This window comes from Populus nigra, chromosome 14 (genome assembly GCF_951802175.1).
Source record: "Populus nigra chromosome 14, ddPopNigr1.1, whole genome shotgun sequence".
Taxonomy (NCBI): Eukaryota; Viridiplantae; Streptophyta; class Magnoliopsida; order Malpighiales; family Salicaceae; genus Populus; species Populus nigra.
This window is the reverse complement of record NC_084865.1, coordinates 14077153-14097733: the sequence shown is the minus strand read 5'-3', so window position 1 is coordinate 14097733 and position 20581 is coordinate 14077153. Positions and strand designations below refer to the sequence as shown.

General features: G+C 34.1%; 4 protein-coding genes across 6 annotated transcripts; 3 read left to right on the top strand and 1 right to left on the bottom strand.

Annotated features, from left to right (window-relative positions):
• Positions 1-509: 509 nt before the first annotated feature.
• LOC133672491 (GDP-mannose 4,6 dehydratase 1) lies at positions 510-1932 on the top strand. Its single transcript, XM_062092926.1, has one exon. The coding sequence runs from the start codon at positions 609-611 to the stop codon at positions 1713-1715; it is 1107 nt and encodes a 368-aa protein (XP_061948910.1). The 5' UTR covers positions 510-608; the 3' UTR covers positions 1716-1932.
• Positions 1933-3145: 1213 nt separating this feature from the next.
• Positions 3146-5888, bottom strand: LOC133672492 (uncharacterized). 3 transcript variants are annotated; one of them, XM_062092927.1, is made up of 6 exons: positions 5630-5886; positions 5469-5552; positions 5286-5373; positions 4700-4788; positions 3871-3982; positions 3146-3669 (listed from the first exon to the last, which is right to left on the bottom strand). In XM_062092927.1, exons 1-6 carry the CDS (start codon positions 5663-5665, stop codon positions 3449-3451), a joined length of 630 nt encoding a protein of 209 aa, XP_061948911.1. In that variant the 5' UTR covers positions 5666-5886; the 3' UTR covers positions 3146-3448. The 3 variants fall into 3 exon arrangements, with proteins under 3 accessions (XP_061948911.1, XP_061948912.1, XP_061948913.1); XM_062092929.1 differs by having other exon boundaries at positions 3468-3655; positions 5630-5888; XM_062092928.1 differs by lacking the exons at positions 5286-5373; positions 5469-5552; positions 5630-5886 and adding an exon at positions 5018-5279.
• A 3081-nt stretch (positions 5889-8969) lies between these two features.
• On the top strand, positions 8970-15895 carry LOC133672488 (uncharacterized). Its single transcript, XM_062092919.1, has 11 exons — positions 8970-9266; positions 9418-10373; positions 10442-10531; positions 10611-11075; positions 11485-11599; positions 11677-11829; positions 11955-12208; positions 12335-12449; positions 12551-12603; positions 12688-12765; positions 12849-15895. The coding sequence occupies exons 1-10, from the start codon at positions 9071-9073 to the stop codon at positions 12748-12750; spliced, it is 2460 nt and encodes an 819-aa protein (XP_061948903.1). The 5' UTR covers positions 8970-9070; the 3' UTR covers positions 12751-12765; positions 12849-15895.
• Positions 15896-17637: 1742 nt separating this feature from the next.
• LOC133672493 (histone H1-like) lies at positions 17638-18633 on the top strand. Its single transcript, XM_062092930.1, has 2 exons — positions 17638-17891; positions 18081-18633. The coding sequence occupies exons 1-2, from the start codon at positions 17718-17720 to the stop codon at positions 18444-18446; spliced, it is 540 nt and encodes a 179-aa protein (XP_061948914.1). The 5' UTR covers positions 17638-17717; the 3' UTR covers positions 18447-18633.
• The last annotated feature ends 1948 nt before the right edge of the window (positions 18634-20581 follow it).

Genomic DNA, 20581 nt, shown 5'->3' with positions numbered 1-20581 from the left:
TATATAGTTTTTACATGTGTCATTTCTTAACCAATAAAATAACTCCTTAGAATTAAATGTGTTGAAAATAAATAGTTTTAAATGTATAATCTTTCCCCCTTTTTATTATTATTATTGTTGGTGTTATTAAAATATTTTCATACTAATTTACACAATAAGTATCCTAAATAAATATAATTATTATTTTAAAAATTATAACAATTAACAAAATACATCACAATTACTCACGGAAACATTAGTTATTTAGCAAATATATTAGGTTGTCAATGAAATATTATATTGGAAAAATACTCAGTCTTCATATAATTATATATTTTATTTAAAAAAAAAAACATTTCTTCACATCGTGCAAACCAGAACACAACACCGCATCTCACCAATAATCCCACCGCTTCCATCATCAAGCCCAAAACCGTCAATTCAGCTCAAAATATCGACACCTCACCATCCACTGCATTGGTACTCATTTTCCACCTTCCTTATATTGACCACTCTACCCTGCTCCAGCATCCTCTACCTCCCGCTATATTAAACCCCTCCATCAGCAGGCCAAATCTATAGGCTCGCATTATATCAAAAACCCATCAACTCCATCTGACCGTCCATCAATGGCATCCGAATCAAACCAACCCGGATCCGACTCCACTACTCCTGCTAACGGCGAAATCACACCCAAAATCGCCCTGATCACCGGTATAACCGGCCAAGATGGTTCTTATCTTACCGAATTCCTCCTGAACAAAGGCTATGAAGTTCACGGCTTGATCCGTCGGTCATCCAATTTCAATACGCAGCGGATTAACCATATTTATATCGATCCACACAATGCTCATAAGGCCCGAATGAAACTCCACTATGCAGATCTAAGCGACGCGTCGTCTCTCCGTCGTTGGCTCGACACCATCAACCCCGACGAAGTCTATAACCTGGCGGCCCAATCACACGTGGCTGTCTCTTTCGAAATCCCTGATTACACGGCGGATGTCGTCGCCACTGGAGCCCTCCGCCTTCTTGAGGCGGTGAGATCTCATATTGCCGCGACAGGGCGGAGCCATATCAAGTATTACCAAGCGGGATCTTCGGAGATGTTTGGATCTACGCCGCCTCCGCAATCAGAGACCACCCCGTTTCATCCAAGATCCCCATACGCGGCGTCAAAATGCGCGGCGCATTGGTATACTGTCAATTACAGGGAAGCATATGGGTTGTATGCTTGCAATGGGATTCTTTTCAACCATGAATCTCCACGTCGGGGAGAGAATTTTGTGACCCGAAAGATTACGAGAGCTGTTGGGAGAATTAAGGTGGGGTTGCAGAATAAGCTGTTTTTAGGGAATTTGCAGGCGTCGAGGGATTGGGGTTTCGCAGGGGATTACGTGGAAGCAATGTGGATGATGTTGCAGCAGGAAAAGCCTGATGATTACGTGGTTGCGACGGAGGAGTCGCATACGGTGGAGGAGTTTTTGGATGTGGCATTTGGATATGTTGGATTGAATTGGAAGGATCATGTTGTGATTGATAAGAGGTATTTTAGGCCTGCTGAAGTGGATAATTTGAAAGGGGATTCGAGTAAGACGAGGAAAGTGCTTGGTTGGAAGCCTAAAGTTGGGTTTGAGCAATTGGTGAAGATGATGGTTGATGAAGATATTGATTTAGCCAAGAGGGAGAAGGTTCTTGTTGATGCTGGCTATATGGATGCCCAGCAACAACCTTGAACTGATACATCCGGTGCTCTCCTCTGGTTCAGAAATTAAGTTATGGAGTGAATGTCCCCGCTTTGAATTGTTAGTCATAATATTTTTTTCATGCATTTCAAGTTTATAGGAGGATTTTTAATTTATGCGTTCCTTATTTTTCCTTCTTCATAATTCGTGAATTGAATGTGAGATCAAATCATATCAGAATTGAAATTGGATCTTGAGTTTTGTGCAATTAACTACAAAACGCAGAAGTCCTATTATTGCTTGCAATTACACACTTACTGCCTGTATGGTAGTGCGACCAACCGAGTGACTGGACATGCTACCAAACAATGAACATAAACTAGAGATGCAAAGTGTTTGGTTGAATAGAAATAAACAATTTGTTAATAAGCACGAAAAGATATATATCCTTTGTCTTTACTGTCTTCATTTCTTCTGCTTGAGAGATAACCAAGGTTGCAAGACTTCCATACTGGTGCTTTCTGAACTGATTGGCACTTGATGCATGTTTGGTCTTGCCATGAGGACGTGTTTGTGGTTCAAGTTCAACATGAACACTCAATGCTGATATCATTGCTCTTGTAAAGTAAAATCTTGCCTTTTTCAGGAAAATTATGTGTTATGACGAGCAGACTGTTTGATAATCTGTCAATTTTGCCTCTATAAAATGGAAATGAAAGAGAACTGGTGGTGGGGTTGGGGAATTGTTTTTAAACCCAACTCGGGTTCATCAAGGGTAAATCTCGGGTTTCGAATCGAATTATGGGCTAACTGATTCAGCTTTTTTATTGACATAATTTTGAAAATATTAATTTAAAAATCAACAAGTTTTTCTGTATCACCAGTTAATCGGGTTAGGGTTAGGTAGCTGAACTAGACACCAAGATATAGGTTTTAAAATAGTGGATTGGGGTGGCTAGTGTGCTGTCCTTTCCTTAATTATGCTCGTGATTGTGGCTTGCATTTTGAGACCTGCATTGTTCCAGTGCAAGTTCATTCTGTAACTGTTTGTGTCGGCAGGCAGCAGCTTGCACATTGCAAAGTGCAAACGTGTGTGTTGAGAAATGTAGTGTGTTTCTCAAAATTTTAAATTTATTTTTTATTTAAAATAAAAAATATATATTTTTAAATCATTTTGATGTTTTAATATTAAAAATATTTTTTTAAAATAAAAAAAAATTTATATATTTCATGCTGTCAACCATTCGGATGGAACACGCTGGCTCCTATGCCCATTGCATCACCATTAAATTAAGAGCTGTCTTGTTGCCTGTCCTCTATTTTAAAAAAATTAAGACACCAGTTCCATAATTTTATGTTTTTTTTAATGTTTTTCATAATTTTAATATACTAATCTAAAAAAATATTGTAATATATTTTCAAATAAAAAACTCATTTAAAAAAACACCCATCACCACAATTAAAAACATGTACATCGGACCTGGTTTAAAAGGAAACATCACAGGCAGCAGATCTGAACTCATGTCGGTGCGGTACAATCTTTACGTTTTACAACAATAATAAAACAAACTGTCTACTTCAGCATGTCAATACTTTCAGTAACTCGACGAGGAATCTATCTTTGATAGGATGGCATAAAAAAGAAACACAGCTTGTTGCCTGTCCTTTTCTACTACGTTGCTTGTTAGCAATGGGGGCAAATTTCGATCTCAAGGGAGATTATGGGTTAAACAATGACTAAATACAAGGGAAAGATAAAAAGGTGAAAAGAGAACGTAAAACAGTTAGTCTGACTTGGCTTCATTTGAAGGTGGATTGGATTTTAGGACAGATGATGAGCTAGATCTGATCTCTGAGTCAACTGCGGCAGTTGCAAATGGCTTAACAGATGAACGAAGAGATTCTGGCCCCTCTGTAGCAATTCTCTTGCACAACGCATCACAATTACTCATAACCTCAGTCAACCTCCCTTTCAGCTCCCCAATCTCCACCTGCAGAGAATGAACTGCATGTGTTGTCCCAAGTAAATAAAGTTGATCAAAGATGCAGTTAAAATAAGAAACTGAGATCAGTTCTAGTGGCTTCATCAAACTGTAGTGAGCAGAAAGGCAAACACTACTGAGAGACAATCAATTCTCTGATAATTTATGTATCTGGTTCCATAATCCGTCAGTAATCCATTTCCATTTGGTATGTTGTGAAGTACCTTCTGATAGATGCTGTGAAGAAGTCTTCATTGCTGACACAGAGTAGTTAAGCCTTTGAAGAAGTTTAATTGCCAAAGCATCTGCCACTTCTATCTTATTTTCCATCTCCTCCTGCAATAGTTTTCACCAAATCAAAGTTGGTAAAAGAGATAGAAGTTTTCCAGGTGAAAGCATACCCCTAAAAGGATTTGAAACATCAACATACTATGGCTGTTGTTGCACTCTAGTTCAGACAATCTGGTTAAGAATCAGTGGTTCCACATATTCATGGGCAAAAAAGGGGTAACAGTTCAAATGGTTCATCAGTTATGTCTTTTTTGATATAGAACCATGTTGTTTAAAGTCTTTGAACCTGATATATTAAAGAATCGGGTCATCCAGAATTGAGTGTATATGAAGTAAAACCAAATCATCTGGTTTCTTTTAACAGCAGATTGGACATTTCATGTTTCTATCATGTATAGCTGGCTACTTTCCACTGATGCCTCACCAAAACCTAAACATAAGCATTGAAGAGTCGCAACCACTAAGTAAAAAATTCATTTACATATGGTCCTAGCCTATAAACAAGTTTTTTACAGATCCTATATGAAATTTATCATCATCTATGGACCATGTCCATGAGGGAAGTGTACATCCTAGTAATAAAATTCAACCTGAATCTTAACTTATATCAAAAACTGCATCAGAGAAAAAACTGAAAATCAACATAGAATCCACTGAGAACCCGCGACCACAAGATCATATGATCCATCCCACGCCTTTACAATTTAACTTCATTTTATAAACTGGTCTTCTACTCATAGTAGTTCTTGATGACAGACAAACCTGTTTCTTGCTTATCTGCTGAACCTTCCCCTCTTGCCAATCACGATATATTGAGATGAGCTCCAATAACACATTTGGATTTACAGTTGCTGCATTGACCATTATAAACAACACCCATGCAAATACCAAATGAAAAGATTAGCCTTTCTCAAACAAAATTAAAAGGGATGGGAAAGAGACAACAAATAACATTGCAAAATTACACCTCTGAACAATATACATCACATTAAAAACCACATCAAACAGCTACCATTCAGCCTGGCATCGCATTAATTTCATTCTAAACAAAACGTTTAGGAGAGAAAAAAAGCACCAAACCTGCGATTCTTTTCTTTTCTCTATCTGGACCATGGATAATGAAAAGAACCCTCGAATGTTTGAAGTTAAGAACATTCACACACATTCGAAAGCTAGTTACTTTTCTGTTTCATCAGTAGATATCTTTGTTCAAATCATTCTTCACTCACTGAGTAAAGAGAGCGGATTAATTTACGTTCATCTAACATTCTAACTTCTATTCAAAGCTTCAACGCAGAAAGTCTACTGCAAGAAGGAAATAGAGAGATAAAGCAAGTCCAAGACTCACCAGGAGCTGAAGAAGACGATGCCTTCCTCACCAAAATGTCATTCAAGCTACCCTCTTCCTTTGGAGTTGAAGTTAATATTGGCCTTGTCTGAAGTTTTTTTAAAAAAAAAACTAATTTTTTTGAACAAAAAGATAGTGTATGTCTCCAAATTGGGATTATTTAAAGGATAATAAAAAGCTTACAATTTTGAGGGATTTGAGCTTCTCCAAAATGGGATCCAAAGCTTCTGATCTCTCAGTGACAGTAGTGATTTCGTCTGTCATTTTCTTTACACCGTACAACAAGCAAATTATTCAACAGTGACAAATTTATTGTAAACGATTACTGAAATTAGAAAAATTACCTGTGAACTTGAAAGACTAGATTCTGAGGCACCCATGTTACTTTACTTCTTCAATTCTTTTCTTCAGAAGAACGTTTGCGCGTGTATTTCAATCGCCACCGAGCACTAATGGTTCGACACGGCCGGGGAATCGCAGAAGGGGCCGGTACTCGTCAGTCTGGGACTCCTGGTTGTCGTTGCGGGTTGAAATGACGGATTTTAGTTTAGTAGCATTTCGATCTCTCAGGTACGATAAGTTTTTCATATTAAGGTTGTTTAGATATTAAAATATCATATAGGGGTTAATTTAGAGGGTGATCGGAAGCGTAGGATTAATTATTTCTTAAAGTATTTTTTATTTTAAAATATATTAAAATAATATATTTTTATTTTAAAAAAATTATTTTTAATATTAACACATCAAAATAATCTAAAAATATTAATAAAATATTAATTATAAATAAAATAAAAATTAAAAAAATTCAATTTTTATTTTAAAACACTTCGAAATATAATACCAAACACATCTTTAATGATTAAGGTATGTGTTTTATCAATTATTATAATTTTAATCTCAAGTGAAATTATGAAAAATAAAATTAGTATAAAATTTTTAAGCCCTACCTGGATTGAATAAATAAATGGATTTACAGTGCACGAAAATTAATTTATAATATACCCCCAACACCTAAATAAAAACAATATCAAGCATTAATATTACTTTCATATTTGGAATCATTACCCAGCTTGACTAAAGGTTTTGTTTTTTTTAATTTAGCCTCTCAGTTTTTTCCACTTCCTCATATTTTTTTTTAATTTCATTTTTATATTTATTTTAATAACAGGTTATCTTTATACAAATTAAGTTAATTGAATGACAATAGTGTCGAGGCAATTTCTATATTATTTAATTTTAAACTTAAGTTAAGTAAATAGTTGGAGTAAAAAGTTATTTTCTATCAATTTTATTTTTATTTTCTTAATTTTATTTGCAAATCTTTTTTACTGGTTTGTTAGGTTACTTTTAAATCGGTTAAGTTGACTGGATTATGTCGCGACAATTCTCATAAATTTTAATTTTAAATTTATCCTAAGCAATAAGTCGAGTCAAAATGTTTTTTTATGTCAATTTCATTATTTTTTCTCATCTTATTCTTGTATGTGTTTTTATTGAAGTATGCTTTTAAACTATTTATATCGATTGAGTTGCGTTAAAGCAACTCCAACACTATCTAATTTAAAACCTGATCTAAATAAAGAGTCGGATGGTAAGATTTTAAAGTTAATCTATTAAACAAAGTTTAATAAAAATAACATATAATTTTTTACAAATATTTTTTTGTTGCATTTAAAAAGATTTTAGTTTGATCCATAACATAGCAGGGGCTAAGCTAATATATATACATATGGGAATGGGTATGCAAGTATATGCTCGTGCATGGTAATTTTTTTCATTTCACCTTGTAACATTAAATTTTGAATGACAAACACAATTATTAATTAGATGATAATTAGCTCTCTAACCCGCACCATGTTGTAGTCCAATTTTTTTTTCTAATTGTAAAAAATATAAAGATGCTAGGAAAGCTAAAATCCGATGCATACTAGACAATATATTTTTAAAAATATTAAGATAATAACATACCATATGACATATATTTTTAAAAAATAAAACAATGATATACTGAATCGACTTACAACTCAGTTTATAAGACTATGATAATTTCATATAACATAAATCGAACCAAATTAGAAAGCTGGATCTTAATCAATCAAATATTAAACGATAAAAATTAAAAAAATATTCAATTTTTTTTAAAAAAACTCAAAAAAACAACTCAAGTAAACTTAAAAAAAGGGTCAAACTCACAACTCAAGTTGTGAAAACGGGATCTCCTCATTGAAAACAAAAAAAAATACAAAGACCAGTTACTAACCAACCCATTATTCAAGTATAAATTAAAAAAAAAACAACAAAAAAATTCGAGCTAGACTAATTTGTTAATTCACAACTTGAATAATGAATTACGATAACTTTTTTTTAAAAAATTAAGCAAAAATTTATTTTATCATGCCATAATCTTTTAAAAAAATTATTGATGTATATTTTTTTTTAAAAAAAATATTTGGCTTTAATTTCATTAAAATGAAGTAAAAAAAAATGAAGGAAAACCCCTAAAAAAGGAACCAAGATTGTAGGCCTAGTGAGCCAATTCTTGGGCCTAATGCAAGGATATAGACATTTGGACTTGAAGGCATACACATTCTGGCTTGTAAGGGCAGACCCACACATCTCCCATTTAAATCTTCTCATTTGCCTAACCATTTTTTTTTATATATAAACGATGTAAATAGTTTACATCTCCAGGGTTACTAGAAAATCAAGGATAGAGTTTTTCAACCTTGAAAATTTATTTTTAATTTTTTTTTATCTAAAAACACATTCAAAACAATTTAGATACGCATATAAACTCCTTAATGCCTTGAAACAAAGCAAAATATTTGTTCGAAAACAAAAACTTAAGTTAAAATCCGAAATATTCAAAATATTCAAGAGGTGATGTTTATTTCTTCCAATAATTTTTAAGGTGAAATAACATTAAAATTAAATTTTTATTGTCAAATAGAACATATGGACACCAAGATCAACTTTTTTTTATGATTAGAATCGATAATAATATCAATTTTCTCTCTTTATTATTGGAACCCAACTAATTTTTTTTCTCTTTTTTTTTTTACTAGGAACTAAAAAATAAAAATAAAAATGAAGCTTTCACCAAAGTTAAATCTCAATAATTTTAGGGACTTAAAAAGACATCACTGAAAAATTATAAGAATTAAAATGAATTTTTTTATGCGAACTATAAACCTTCCATCCATTTCAACTGTAATTTTCACTTCAATCATCTCTTATAATATTCATGTATAATGTACAAAGGTTAGCATAATGCAAGAATTAAAACAGCCCAGACCCACCACAAATCCAGGCCATTATTCTTCATTTTTATCCTTGTCATGGCTAAAAATAGTGTTTTATATTATAGTAATTGTTATTTTTTAAAATACTTTTATTTAAAAATATATTAAAAATATATTTTTATTTTTTTAATATTAACATATTAAAATGATTTAAAACACAAAATTAATTAAAATAATACTTTTTTTAAAAAAACCTTTCTGAACAATAAAAACAAAGACACAGCAAACTTAAAAGTCAACCCGGTGTAGAAAAAAAAATTTACTGTAACCAAGCTTGATTTTAAATATACCGCTGCCAAATTGAACGTCAAGGCCGGGCCGGGTTTTGTAAGTGATCTATCTACCTGTCTAATATAATTCCTCAAGCCCCTAATTTTTATTTTTAAGAAAATTGTAAAATCAATCAAATGAAGAAAATTAACCAATCTTAATATTCATAAATTCAAAGCCGATATTCTCCTTCCTCTCACAGGGTGTGTCAACATGAAAACTACAAAACCAGCCGCAATTAAAAAGACGCCGGTGGGAAGGAAACCTGCCGCTGTCAAAGCCGCTCCTGATTCTGCCACCGAGGAATCACCGGTTCCAAAAACCCCACCCAACGCCAAGCAGACACAAAATAGCGACATGACACCGTCGCCAATTGCCGGTTCTGCATCAAAACTTGAACAATCATCAGGTAACAATAACTATTCCATTCTTTCATGCAAATAAATAATTAATTGTAGTGTTATTTTTATGCAACCAGCTTGATATTCTTAATTAGGTTTTTTGAAGTTTCTTGTCTTGTGATGTGATTTATTGAGGTTTGCTATTTTCTTTATTATTAGTTGATGGAACAAATATAGAAACGGATGTGAGTATGGTAACACTGGAAACTACAAAACCTCTTCCGATTAAAAAGAAGGTTGTGAGGAGAGTGGTGAAGGTAGTGAAGAAAACCCCTGCTAATGCAAAAGCTCTTTTGGAGCAAACCCCGACAACTGTGGTTGCTGCGAAGTCTAAGGTTGAAGAAAGGGAAAAGGAGGAGGAACTTGCTGCTGATAATGTTGGAGAATCTATAAAGAAGAAAGGAGTTGCAATGGGAGTGGAAGAATCTAAGGTTGAAAGTGTTGCTGTTTCTGTAAAGGAGGAGGAAAGTGTGGAAGAACCTGTGGTCGATTCTAGGAAGGAGGTTGAAGCGGTTAATGATAGGGTTGGGGAGTCTGTTAAAAGGGAACGAACTGTGGTGGATATTCCTGCTGATGAGGTTGTGGAAGTATCTAAGAATGAAGAACCTAACAGAGTGGGGAAGGGGGTTAATGAGGGTGAGAAGAAAGACGTGGACGATGAAGTGGAGGCCAGAAATGAGGCTGTTATGATGGAAGGAAGTATGGAGGAACAAGTTCGAAGAGAAGAGACTCAACATGAGCAAGATGAGTATGGTGGTGATGACGGGTATGAGGAGTATGGAGATAGAGTGGACTTTGAAGATCCTGTTGAGGATGACTTTGAAGATCCAGATGAGCCTGTTGAAGAAGCTGATGCAATGGAAGAGGAACGCAGGGAACTAACAGCTGTTGCAAAGGAGCGTAAGATTAAGAAAGAATATGAGATATTTGTTGGTGGATTGGATAGGGATGCTACAGAGGAGGATTTGAGAAAGGTTTTTGAGAAGATTGGTGAAGTAGTTGAAGTTCGATTGCACAAAAATCTTTCAACAAATAGGAATAAGGGATATGCATTTGTGAAATTTGCAAACAAGGGGCATGTTAAACGCGCTTTGTCTGAAATGAAAAACCCTGTGGTATGTATCACCCCATAGTTTTGGCTTATATTTTATGAGTATCATATTAACTCCTCAACTGTTCACAGATTCGTGGAAAGCGATGTGGGACAGCACCAAGCGAGGACAATGATACATTGTTCTTGGGCAATATATGCAACACATGGACAAAGGAAGCTGTGAGCATCTAATAATTAATTGTAATTGCTGCTTGTTTTTAGATTTTTTCAATGATTTATATATAACGTGGGTTGGCAGATAAGACAAAAGTTGAAGGATTATGGCGTTGAAGGTGTTGAGAACATCACTGTTGTACCCGATGCTCAACATGAAGGGAGAAGTCGTGGTTTTGCATTTCTTGAGTTTGCTTGTCATACTGATGCAATGCTTGCTTACAAGCGGCTTCAGAAGCCTGATGTTGTATTTGGTCATCCAGAGAGAACTGCCAAAGTGGCATTTTCTGAACCTATACGTGAGCCTGACCCTGAAATTATGGCCCAGGTGAAGACTATATTTCTTGATGGCCTTCCTCCTCACTGGGATGAAGATCATGTTAGGGAGTGCGTGAAAGGTTATGGGGAGATTGTACGAATTGTCCTGGCACGGAATATGTCAACTGCCAAGAGAAAGGATTTTGGATTCGTCGACTTCTCTACGCATGAAGCTGCGGTTGCTTGTATTGAAGGAATAAATAATAGAGAATTTGGCAATGGTAACACAAAGGTAATATAAGTTCCTTTCATACTTCATCTGCTAATATGTATGTTACTTTGCAGCTGTTTCTTTTCCTTTTTTTTTTTTGTGTTTGTAGCAAAATTACTTTATCTAGAAAGCTATTTCTAGGTTTCATTAAATTATTTTGGCATTTTCCTACTTGAAACAAAAATAAGGATTGAGGCGTGGAGGAAATGTGTTTAAAGTAACCTACATCTTCTTTTCAATTTGCTACTTTCATCAGTTTTAGTTTTATTTTCATATCCTTTCCTGGTAGACTTTGATCATTCCAGATTGATGCCTGTGAAATGCATGCATTTAGTTGCATGGTGTACAATAAAGTTTTACCCCTTTTTGTATCTAATATGGTAAGAGATGATGTATGAACTGACATCATGATGTTGTCATGTGCTGGCAGATGAGAGTTAAAGCGAGGCTGTCAAATCCATTGCCAAAAACTCAGGCTGTGAAGGGTGGAATGTGTGGTGGCTTTCGAATTGGTCATTCTGGAAGTGGAAATTATTTAAGATTTGGTAACCTTTGATCCTGAGGATTTGAATATTTCTTAAAATGCATTTGTCTCCATTTGATTTAGGCAACTATGTTACAGGAAGGGGTTTTGGGCGGGGCGGGCATCATTCAAACTGGGCAAATTTTCAACGTGGTAGGGGTTTCTATCAACGAGAACGTGGTCAAACTAGTAGAATGGGTCCCCGTGAGTATGACTATAATGATCGATATGACATGCTTCCTGGGAGGCAAGGTATTCAGTGGCCTCTTTCTTTTTGAGTGAGCGCACATACACACAAGCACACCCTTCCTTTCCAATATGCAGATCTTTCACGCAGCCACAATTAAAAATCTAACTCACATTAATGTATTGAGTAGGAGGAAGAAGGGGTTCTTTCAGAGGAGGTTATCAAACAGCTAGTAGAGGTATGGCTGCTGGGCCATCAAGATCTAATATCAATCGAGCTTGGCACGAGACCCCTGAGCGAGGACATAGGGGCTATGTTTCTTCAAGGAGGCAACCATTTTCTCCTGAAGAATCCTTTGACAGACGTTTCAATGGAAGGCACTTTGATGAACCCTATTTTTATGATGATGGTTCACATGGGATGAAACGATCATTTTATATGACTGTAAGGATTTCGTTTTGTGGCCTAAAAGTTGGAATTTGGTTGTTTGTTCTTTTAATTTTTAAGCTTCTGTTGTTGTTTGTGCATCCTTTATATTCTTTAGAGTTTGAAGTTTTCCCATGCTTTTAGGACCAAGATCCTGATTACATGGAACCCAGTAGGCTCCGACCCCGGTTAGATTTCGCTGATCCCCGAGTAGATTATGCTGATCCGGCAGCTTCATTTCGTGGGACACATTATCGTGGTATGGATTATGCTGTCCCCTGATATTTTCATTTTGTGACATGATTATTTTATTTGCTTTATTGTTTTTGATATTATCATCCTCATGGCTTTATGTTTCAGATACCTATGGAGCAGGCAGTGATCCCTACTTTCATGAATATCGTGGTTCTGATGTGAGCAATTAATCTGTAGCTTATCCTGAGTCAAATTTTAATTACTAACAGTTTCATTGTATTCCTTTTCTGTTTGTGTTGCAGTACGATCCATATCCACCTTATTATGGGAGGGACCACTCATATGGAGGTGGTTACCAGTATTAGGCACAAGCAAATCTGGTAATTCCAATTGCCTTGTGATTTTAAATACTATATTGGATGTGATTCTTGAAGTTAAAGGTTTTAACTTCAATTGTGTCTAGGTGGGCTTGGAAAAGCAGGATGCTAATCATTGGTGATAGGCAAATGGCTTGCTGTTCTGAAACTAGTTGAAGCTGCCTTTCATTTATCTTTTTGATGTCTTGTATTTTTCCTCGTGATTCCCTTACTCCAATATTCTCTCCCTATGAAATTTTGGGTGCAGTGTCCAGAGAGTTTGTGTCTAGTTTAGGGTATGTCTTCAAAGGACATAGATTAAGCAAGTGAATTCTCTCTATATTTTGGAGATTGGAATAGGCATTTTCCCCTTTGATCTAGGTATGAACTACTTGAGGACTTACATCATGGATTGCATTATGGATTATTCTAAAGTAAAGTTTTTGGTTATGTGTTTATGTTCCTGAATCATGGATTGAATATTGATGTTGATGGAAGCCAAAACATAACAGATTGGTGACAATGGTTTATGGAAGTGCAAAGATTCAAGTCAAAGTTTTTCTTATAGTCATGGAGGTGAAGTTAATACTGAGCATACTGGTTCTGGCTTTGTGGAGATTCCTTGAAAATTTTGCAAGAGAAACGGAAGGTTTAGACCTTCTATGCCCAAAGAATGGGAATTATAAATCCGAAATGCACCATCTTGTGCGAGTTTATTTTGAATTGGATGGATTTTCACTCTATTAAAATTAATGGTTACTTTAGTATGCATATGACTGGACCACCTGGATATGTTTTGGCTGGTCATTCAAAATTTATGCACCTATTGCTAAAGCACAACTGTTGGGAATTGCATTTTATTTGATGGTGCATTGCCCCCAGATGAAATTGAGATTTTGAACACCTTTCATTTATTTCTCATGAGGAGAACTAGCAATTGGCTTGGTCCATAACATATTTTGATTCTTCAGTAGCATTAGTTTTTATGTACTTTGAGAGTGATCTTTATGGCATCATTACATAACAGAATCATTTGGCTTGGGTTGAGATTGAAACTGACAGATTTTGTGGTGAGAGTGAGATGGATCTGTCTTTCTAGGTGAATTGATTCTTAGGTAAAAATGGTCTCTTATTCTGATTTTTACTTTGTAATAGCATTGGATTGATGGAGAAATGACATTGGTGTGCCTGCAAGGAAAATATATGTATGCCCTTTAAACTTCAGTAGTTGAATTGCTTTTCAAAGCTTTCAAGCATTTTTCGATGGTGGTAATGGCCTACAGTTCACTGTATCATAAGGATACATGGCATAGAATCCTAAAAATTGTGGTTTTAAAGGTAAAAGGTTCTCATATAGTACTCAATCACATTTTAGCCTATGCTACAGTTGATTTATATCCCTGATAATCTAAATATTTGTCGTTTGTTTATGCTCCTCCATGTACTTGGAAGGTGGTAGATGTCAATTGCAACGTGGTGTCCTGACTTGAAACATTGATCAAGTCTCGAATCTCCTGTTGGGGCATTGTGATAGTGATGAGGTTGATTGCACATGTTGAGAGTATACTACCTTTTAGCTACTTTTTCGTCAAATTGCAGGACATAATATTTTGAATCATACAGATCGCCTAGATTTTAGTGGGGTTGTGGGGTTGATTTAGGTTTGTTATCAATTGATTTGCTGCAGAGAACCATGTTATAATTTGTGTTTACCTTGGAATTTCCTTTACTTGAAACAAAAATATTAAGTATTTCCTCAATGATATTTTCCTTTTTTGCCTCAAATTGTTCTTGTCGGGGGATCTGTAAATCATTCTTTTGTATGATAAATAAATACTTGATGGTCGCATGGTGGTTAGGATTTTGGATTTCTATGCAAGAAGATAAGGTGCTCCATGCTATAAAATGAATCCATTTTTAAAAACTCTACCTGCAGTAGACACAGTGGTTCTACCAAACAATGGCAGTAGCTTTTTATTTTAGTTGTGTAGGTATGTTAATGACTGGTTAAATTTTGCATATTTAATTCTTCTTCTCGGTGCATGGTGTTTTCTTGTTGGTCAACAATACTTCTAGTCGATACATTGCAAGCAATCATAATGAGGGGGACTTGGAGCTCATAAAGATGAATGCAGTTAGGGCCCAATTAATCTGTTGAACCATGAGTGACATAATCAGGTTTCTATACATGAGATTTAAAGTGTTTGTCAAATGTAGTGATAAGCATCCACCATATTAGTGGTTGGAATCTCTTATCTAGTATGTGTATTTTTGAATAATTCGTTAGATCTGTAGTGTACCTTGGAGATTGTTTTGACATTGTGATACGGCTTTTAAATCTGCATTTGTACCTTGGAGATTGTTTTGACCTCATGACAGTTTATAATCTTTAATTGATTCTGGCATGCTGTTCTAGGAGCAGTAAATGTTTTCTTGTTAATAATAATCTACAAACGCTTTGTTTAGGGACTAGGGAGCATTTTAGAATACTGCGTAGGTGCTTTCCAAAGTGGTTTTTGGGTACACTAGCGTGTCGGAGTTTTGTTGCTGAATTTATGTATCCTCACGGTTGTGTGCCTTTTTGTTTGTCCCAGCTCCTCCTTTCTCTTCCCTCGTATTTCCTGAGTTCTCTCTTTCCATTTCTAGATAATCAATTTTTTTTTCTCATTTATGTATATTTGAGTTGAGGATATTTTATCACTGCAGTGAACATTAATTTGAGCATTGATACATCCTTAATATGTTTTTCTATTATCTGTTTCTCATAATGTATCTTCAAACTGGATGCTTTGTATCGCTTCCAGTCACTGTTGCATCATTGTGCTCCGAAAAGGTGAGAGACTGGGTTCCCCCCCCAGCTTCAAGGGCTGGCGTGTGCCCCAGGTAAATGGAGTTTTTGCAACATTTCAAGTGTTGGCCATGTGCCCCCAGGTCAGAGGATGTGTTTCCCTCATCTTAGCTGGGAAATTTGTGGGTTCTTTTTGGTTCCTGGGTTATTGTAATACACAGGGTTCTGTCATTCTGGTTTTACATGTGAACGAACCGAACAAGACTCTTGATCTGTTTGAATCACCATGGATTGATGCTGTTTCGATCAACTATCTGAACAGTAACCATCTTAGTTTGGGTTATGAAATTTTGTGATTTGATGTGTGATCTGTTATTAATTGGTATAATCCCAACTTGTTTTGGTCATATGATGCAGAGCCTGTGTTCTTTCGAGCTATGGCCAGCGTTGTGGTCAAAAGTTTAGAGATACTAATTGTTTGTCTGCTCCTATCAATGACTTGAAAATCACCAAATTACCACCCCGGCCTTTTTCTATCCGTTGTAACACTGAATTTAATTCAAGATAGCATAACAGATATTCATTTGGATCTCTAAACCTCTCGTCTCTATTTGCCGAAATCCCCCATTTATAGGCGAGTCCCACTTGCATGCCAGACCTCAAAGCATGGAGAAGGATGGGGTTTCAGAATTGAAGCTCACCCCCTTGTCCTAGAAAGATGAGGTTTCCGATTAATCTGTAAAAATTCTTATATTATTAAATGATGGGTGGTGTTAATTTTACCTTTATATTGAACAAAATAGTTTTACTTTTAATTTTATTCGAGGCTGGTCATTATCCCTGTCAAAAAAAGGAAATTTAAATATGCTCACCCACCAGCTCTGAATATTAGCTTGTTAATCATCTAAGTTGTGGCTAGTGATAAGAGCTTAAGACTAAGAGTTTTATTTTTTCTGTGGTTTCAGGTTCAAATTTTATGGTTGCTTATATGATGGCCACCGGAGGTTTATATAATTGTTAATTTTAGAGCCCGTGATATTAGTTGAAGTGCACGCAAATTGATTCAAACATCCCTATCAAACTTTAAAAAAAAGATTATGTGCTAGTTGCTTAAAATAGCTAGTATGGGAAGGCGAGAGCGCAGTGAGCGGAGCAATATTGTTTTTTTTTTAATGAAAGTTTTGTAATCAGTTATCTTTAATTTTCCTTTGTGTAATTAAATGAGTGATCTTTTCTTTTTCTGATAGTTAATTAGTCTTTTCCTTCTTTCTGTTTCTTTTTACTACGGTGATACAAGTTGAATTTATTTTTTGGTGAGAAGGACGGTGCTGGAGGTTGATTCTTGAATTCAAATGTTTCTTTAGGGCTTGCTAGAATATTAATATTAGATACAATATCATTTTAATATTTTTTTTTGAAGATAATGTTGTATCAAATTTTTTTAATTAAATTATATTTTTTTTTGCTGTTTGGATTTTATTTTTGAATTTACTAAGTTGATTAGGGCTATCAAATCAATTTCTATACTGTTTTAATTTATTTTTTTTATATGAAAATCATTTTAGTAATAGCTTGATATTTTTAAAAAAAGTGATCAGAGCCGCAGTATAATATTAATAGCCACCTACATGGTCTACTTAATAGGATCTCAGGTCTTAATTATGAACCAAAAGAAGGAAAGAAATATTGCTGTTTCTTCGATAGCTTAAAATCAAGCACCAAAATGCCAACCATTTTACTCGATCCAAACAACACTGTGATCAGCACTTTCCAGGCTTCAATCTCAGAAAAATTTCACAGAAAAAAACCTAAGAAGGCAGGAGAATTTTGATCCCAAATCTAACCGAAAAACACACCGTTTTTTAATCATCCCTGCAAAGAAAACCAAAAACCAAGTGCCCTCATTGTTCCTATCCACAACAATCCAAATCCTCCTACCATTTTACTCCCTGATAAAAAGGAATATAAACAGCCATTAGATTCCTCTCCACGTGTACGTTCTAGATCTCTCCTTATCCACGTCACCAATCTCCTAGACTCCAAATGGACTAATCAAAACCCAGTCTCTTTTCTTGTCCCCTTCCTATAAATGCCTTTCAAAGATGACAGGGGAAAATCATATCAGCAACTACTATATTCACCCCTCCTTGATCCTTTTGTTGTGTGTTTTCTACTCTGCCTGATCACCATGACAGCCACCGAAGAAGCTGAAACAGAGGCTCCAGTCGTGGAGCAACCAACTGCTACGGAGGAGCCTAAGGTGGAGGAGAATCCCGTTAAAGGAAAGAGGCCAAGGACTCCCAGAGAAAAGAAGCCTAGACAAACTAAACCAAAACCTGCCGCTCATCCTCCTTATTTTCAGGTATTTCAATGTTTCTTCATGTTCCTGGTTTTTATTACAAGCATGCACTAACCAAAAACCTGCTGCTCATCCTCCTTATTTTTAGGTATTTCTATGTTTCTTCGTGTTCCTGGTTTTTATTTCTTACACGCATGCGCTGTTTCTTTTATTTGTGTTGATGTTTAATTTAAGCTGGGATTATTATTGCAGATGATTAAGGAGGCTATATTGGCTTTGAATGATGAGAGTGGGTCGAGTCCATATGCCATAGCAAAGTACATGGAAGAGAAGCACAAAGCAGTACTCCCAGCAAATTTCAAGAAAATTTTAGGTCTTCAACTGAAAAACTCCGCAACAGGAGGAAAGTTAATCAAGATCAGGGCATCTTACAAGCTTCCAGAGGCGAAAAAGACTAGAGAGGTTAAACCTACAACAAGAAAGACTAGGTCTGTGAATAAAGCCGAGGCTTCTGCAAAGAAAGTTGCTGGGGCTAAGAAGGCCAAGAAATCAGCAGCTGCTAAACCTAAACAGCCCAAGTCTATCAAGTCTCCTGCTGCCAAAAGGGCCAAGAAATAGAGACTTAGTCCTGGCAGTAGTTAGTTTCTGATGTATGATGTTGGGTCGATGTGAATATGTGATGTACTATGCCGTCTAGTTTATGTCGGTGGGGTGTTTTCTGCCACTTTTTGGACATGAGTGTTCTTCTCTTTTGTATATAATCTTGTAAGTTCAGAGGTTAATGGAACTCAGCCGTGTTCTTTTATCTTTTCCGAATCATTTGTGATTGTGGTTCTGATTTTTCCCTTCGATCTCGATTTCCTTTTGTTTTGCAAAATCTAATTGATGCATGGTTGGGCAGCCGAGAATTAGAGACGGTTCGGGATGTTGACGAGTGACTTGGATTTTGCGCTGGCGAGGTAGGGGACGCTATGGGAGGAGGCTCCTCCATGTTAGTGGCCTTTTGATCACTCTTTTTTAGTCAAAGTAAAATTAGAATTGGTTTTAGGTGGAAAATATAAACGAAAATGGTGAAAAATTTAAAAATATTATGTTATTTATTAATTATATTATATTAAGTTTTTAAATTTATTATTATTTTATATATATATATATATATATATATATATATTTTATTTTAAATATATATTTTTATTTTTTATAATTTAATTTTTATATTAATTTTAATTTTAATTTTTATAATTGTTATTTGTTTTTTTATTAATTTTTTATTGAATTTTTTTATGTATTAAATTTGATTTTTATTTTTTTATTATTATTTATTTTATTTAAAATAATTTATAAAATGTTAATTATTATTATTTTTATTTTATTTTTATTTTTTTAGATTTGATTTTTATTATTTATTTTATTTAAAATAATTTATAAAATAATTTTTTTTAATTTCATTTTCATTCAACTTTTTAATTTGTAAGATTTATTTTTTATTAATATATTATTTTCTATAACATATCAAATACTGAAAAATATTTTTCAATTAATTTTTTATTATATCATCAAATATAAAAAAATAATTTACTTTCTTGAAATTTAATTTTTTAAAATTTATATTTCTAAAAAAATTACTTTTCAATAAATAAATACCTCAAATTCTTTATATAAACAAAATATTAAAAACGAGTGGACGCTAGATAGATCTTTGATGCAGGAGATTTTTGACTCGTAGTTCATGGCAAGGAGCATAAATTTGTGACTCATAGTTTATGAGATGTATCTTTATATTTCTTGTTTTAAAAATATGATTATTTTTATTTTTTAATTAAATATATTTATGTTTATGCATTTATTTTTTATGTTCCCAAACTCTAAACTAAACTTTATAATTATATTTAGTAATATAGTACTAGTTGTTTTTTAAATAACTTTTTATATGTAAATAATTTTTTTTTAAAAAAATTATTTTTAATATTAATATATTAAAATGATTCAAAACATATAAATTGTATTAAATTTTATCAAAAAACAAATAAAATTTTTTAAAACCACGGTGCCCAAACGTTTTCTAACCTTATACTCGGTTAAATTTGTTAGCTCTCTTCTGGGCACCCTTGTCTAGGTTCTATAAAAACGGAAATCGCAACTAGTGGCCCTGTAAAAAGGAAATTGCAACTAGTGGCCCTATAAAAAGGAAATTGCAACTAGTGACCCATGTAACGAAGCCTACGTTCACAGTGACGTTGAATTTTATTTTTATTTTTATATTCTATTTATTATCAATAATAATAATAAAAATTAGATACTTGTAAATTATTTATTAGGATGTAGGTATCCAATGAATATGTATTATTTATTATTATTTATCAATGAAAAATAAAATAATATATATATTAAATAATAAATATTATCATATATTATTTATATCAATATTAAAGTGTGTGTGTGTGTATATATATATTGTATTACAAAAATTAAATATTCTATAAATATATTTATATAATATAAATATATATTTTGAGTTAGATTCCTGCTAGTTTCGGTTGCTGTCCCTATGATTCCAAATTTGGAGTATATTCTCCAATAGATTCCAAATTTGTTTAATGTTCAAGGACGCTTATAATTTGTTTGATGGATATATCTAAATCATCCATTCCAAATCTACCCTTGTCTATCTATAAGCTAAAGCAATGCCGTAGCCAATGTTTACAAAAAGAAAATGTCACGTAATTTAGTAAACCTATCAAAATCCACCTATG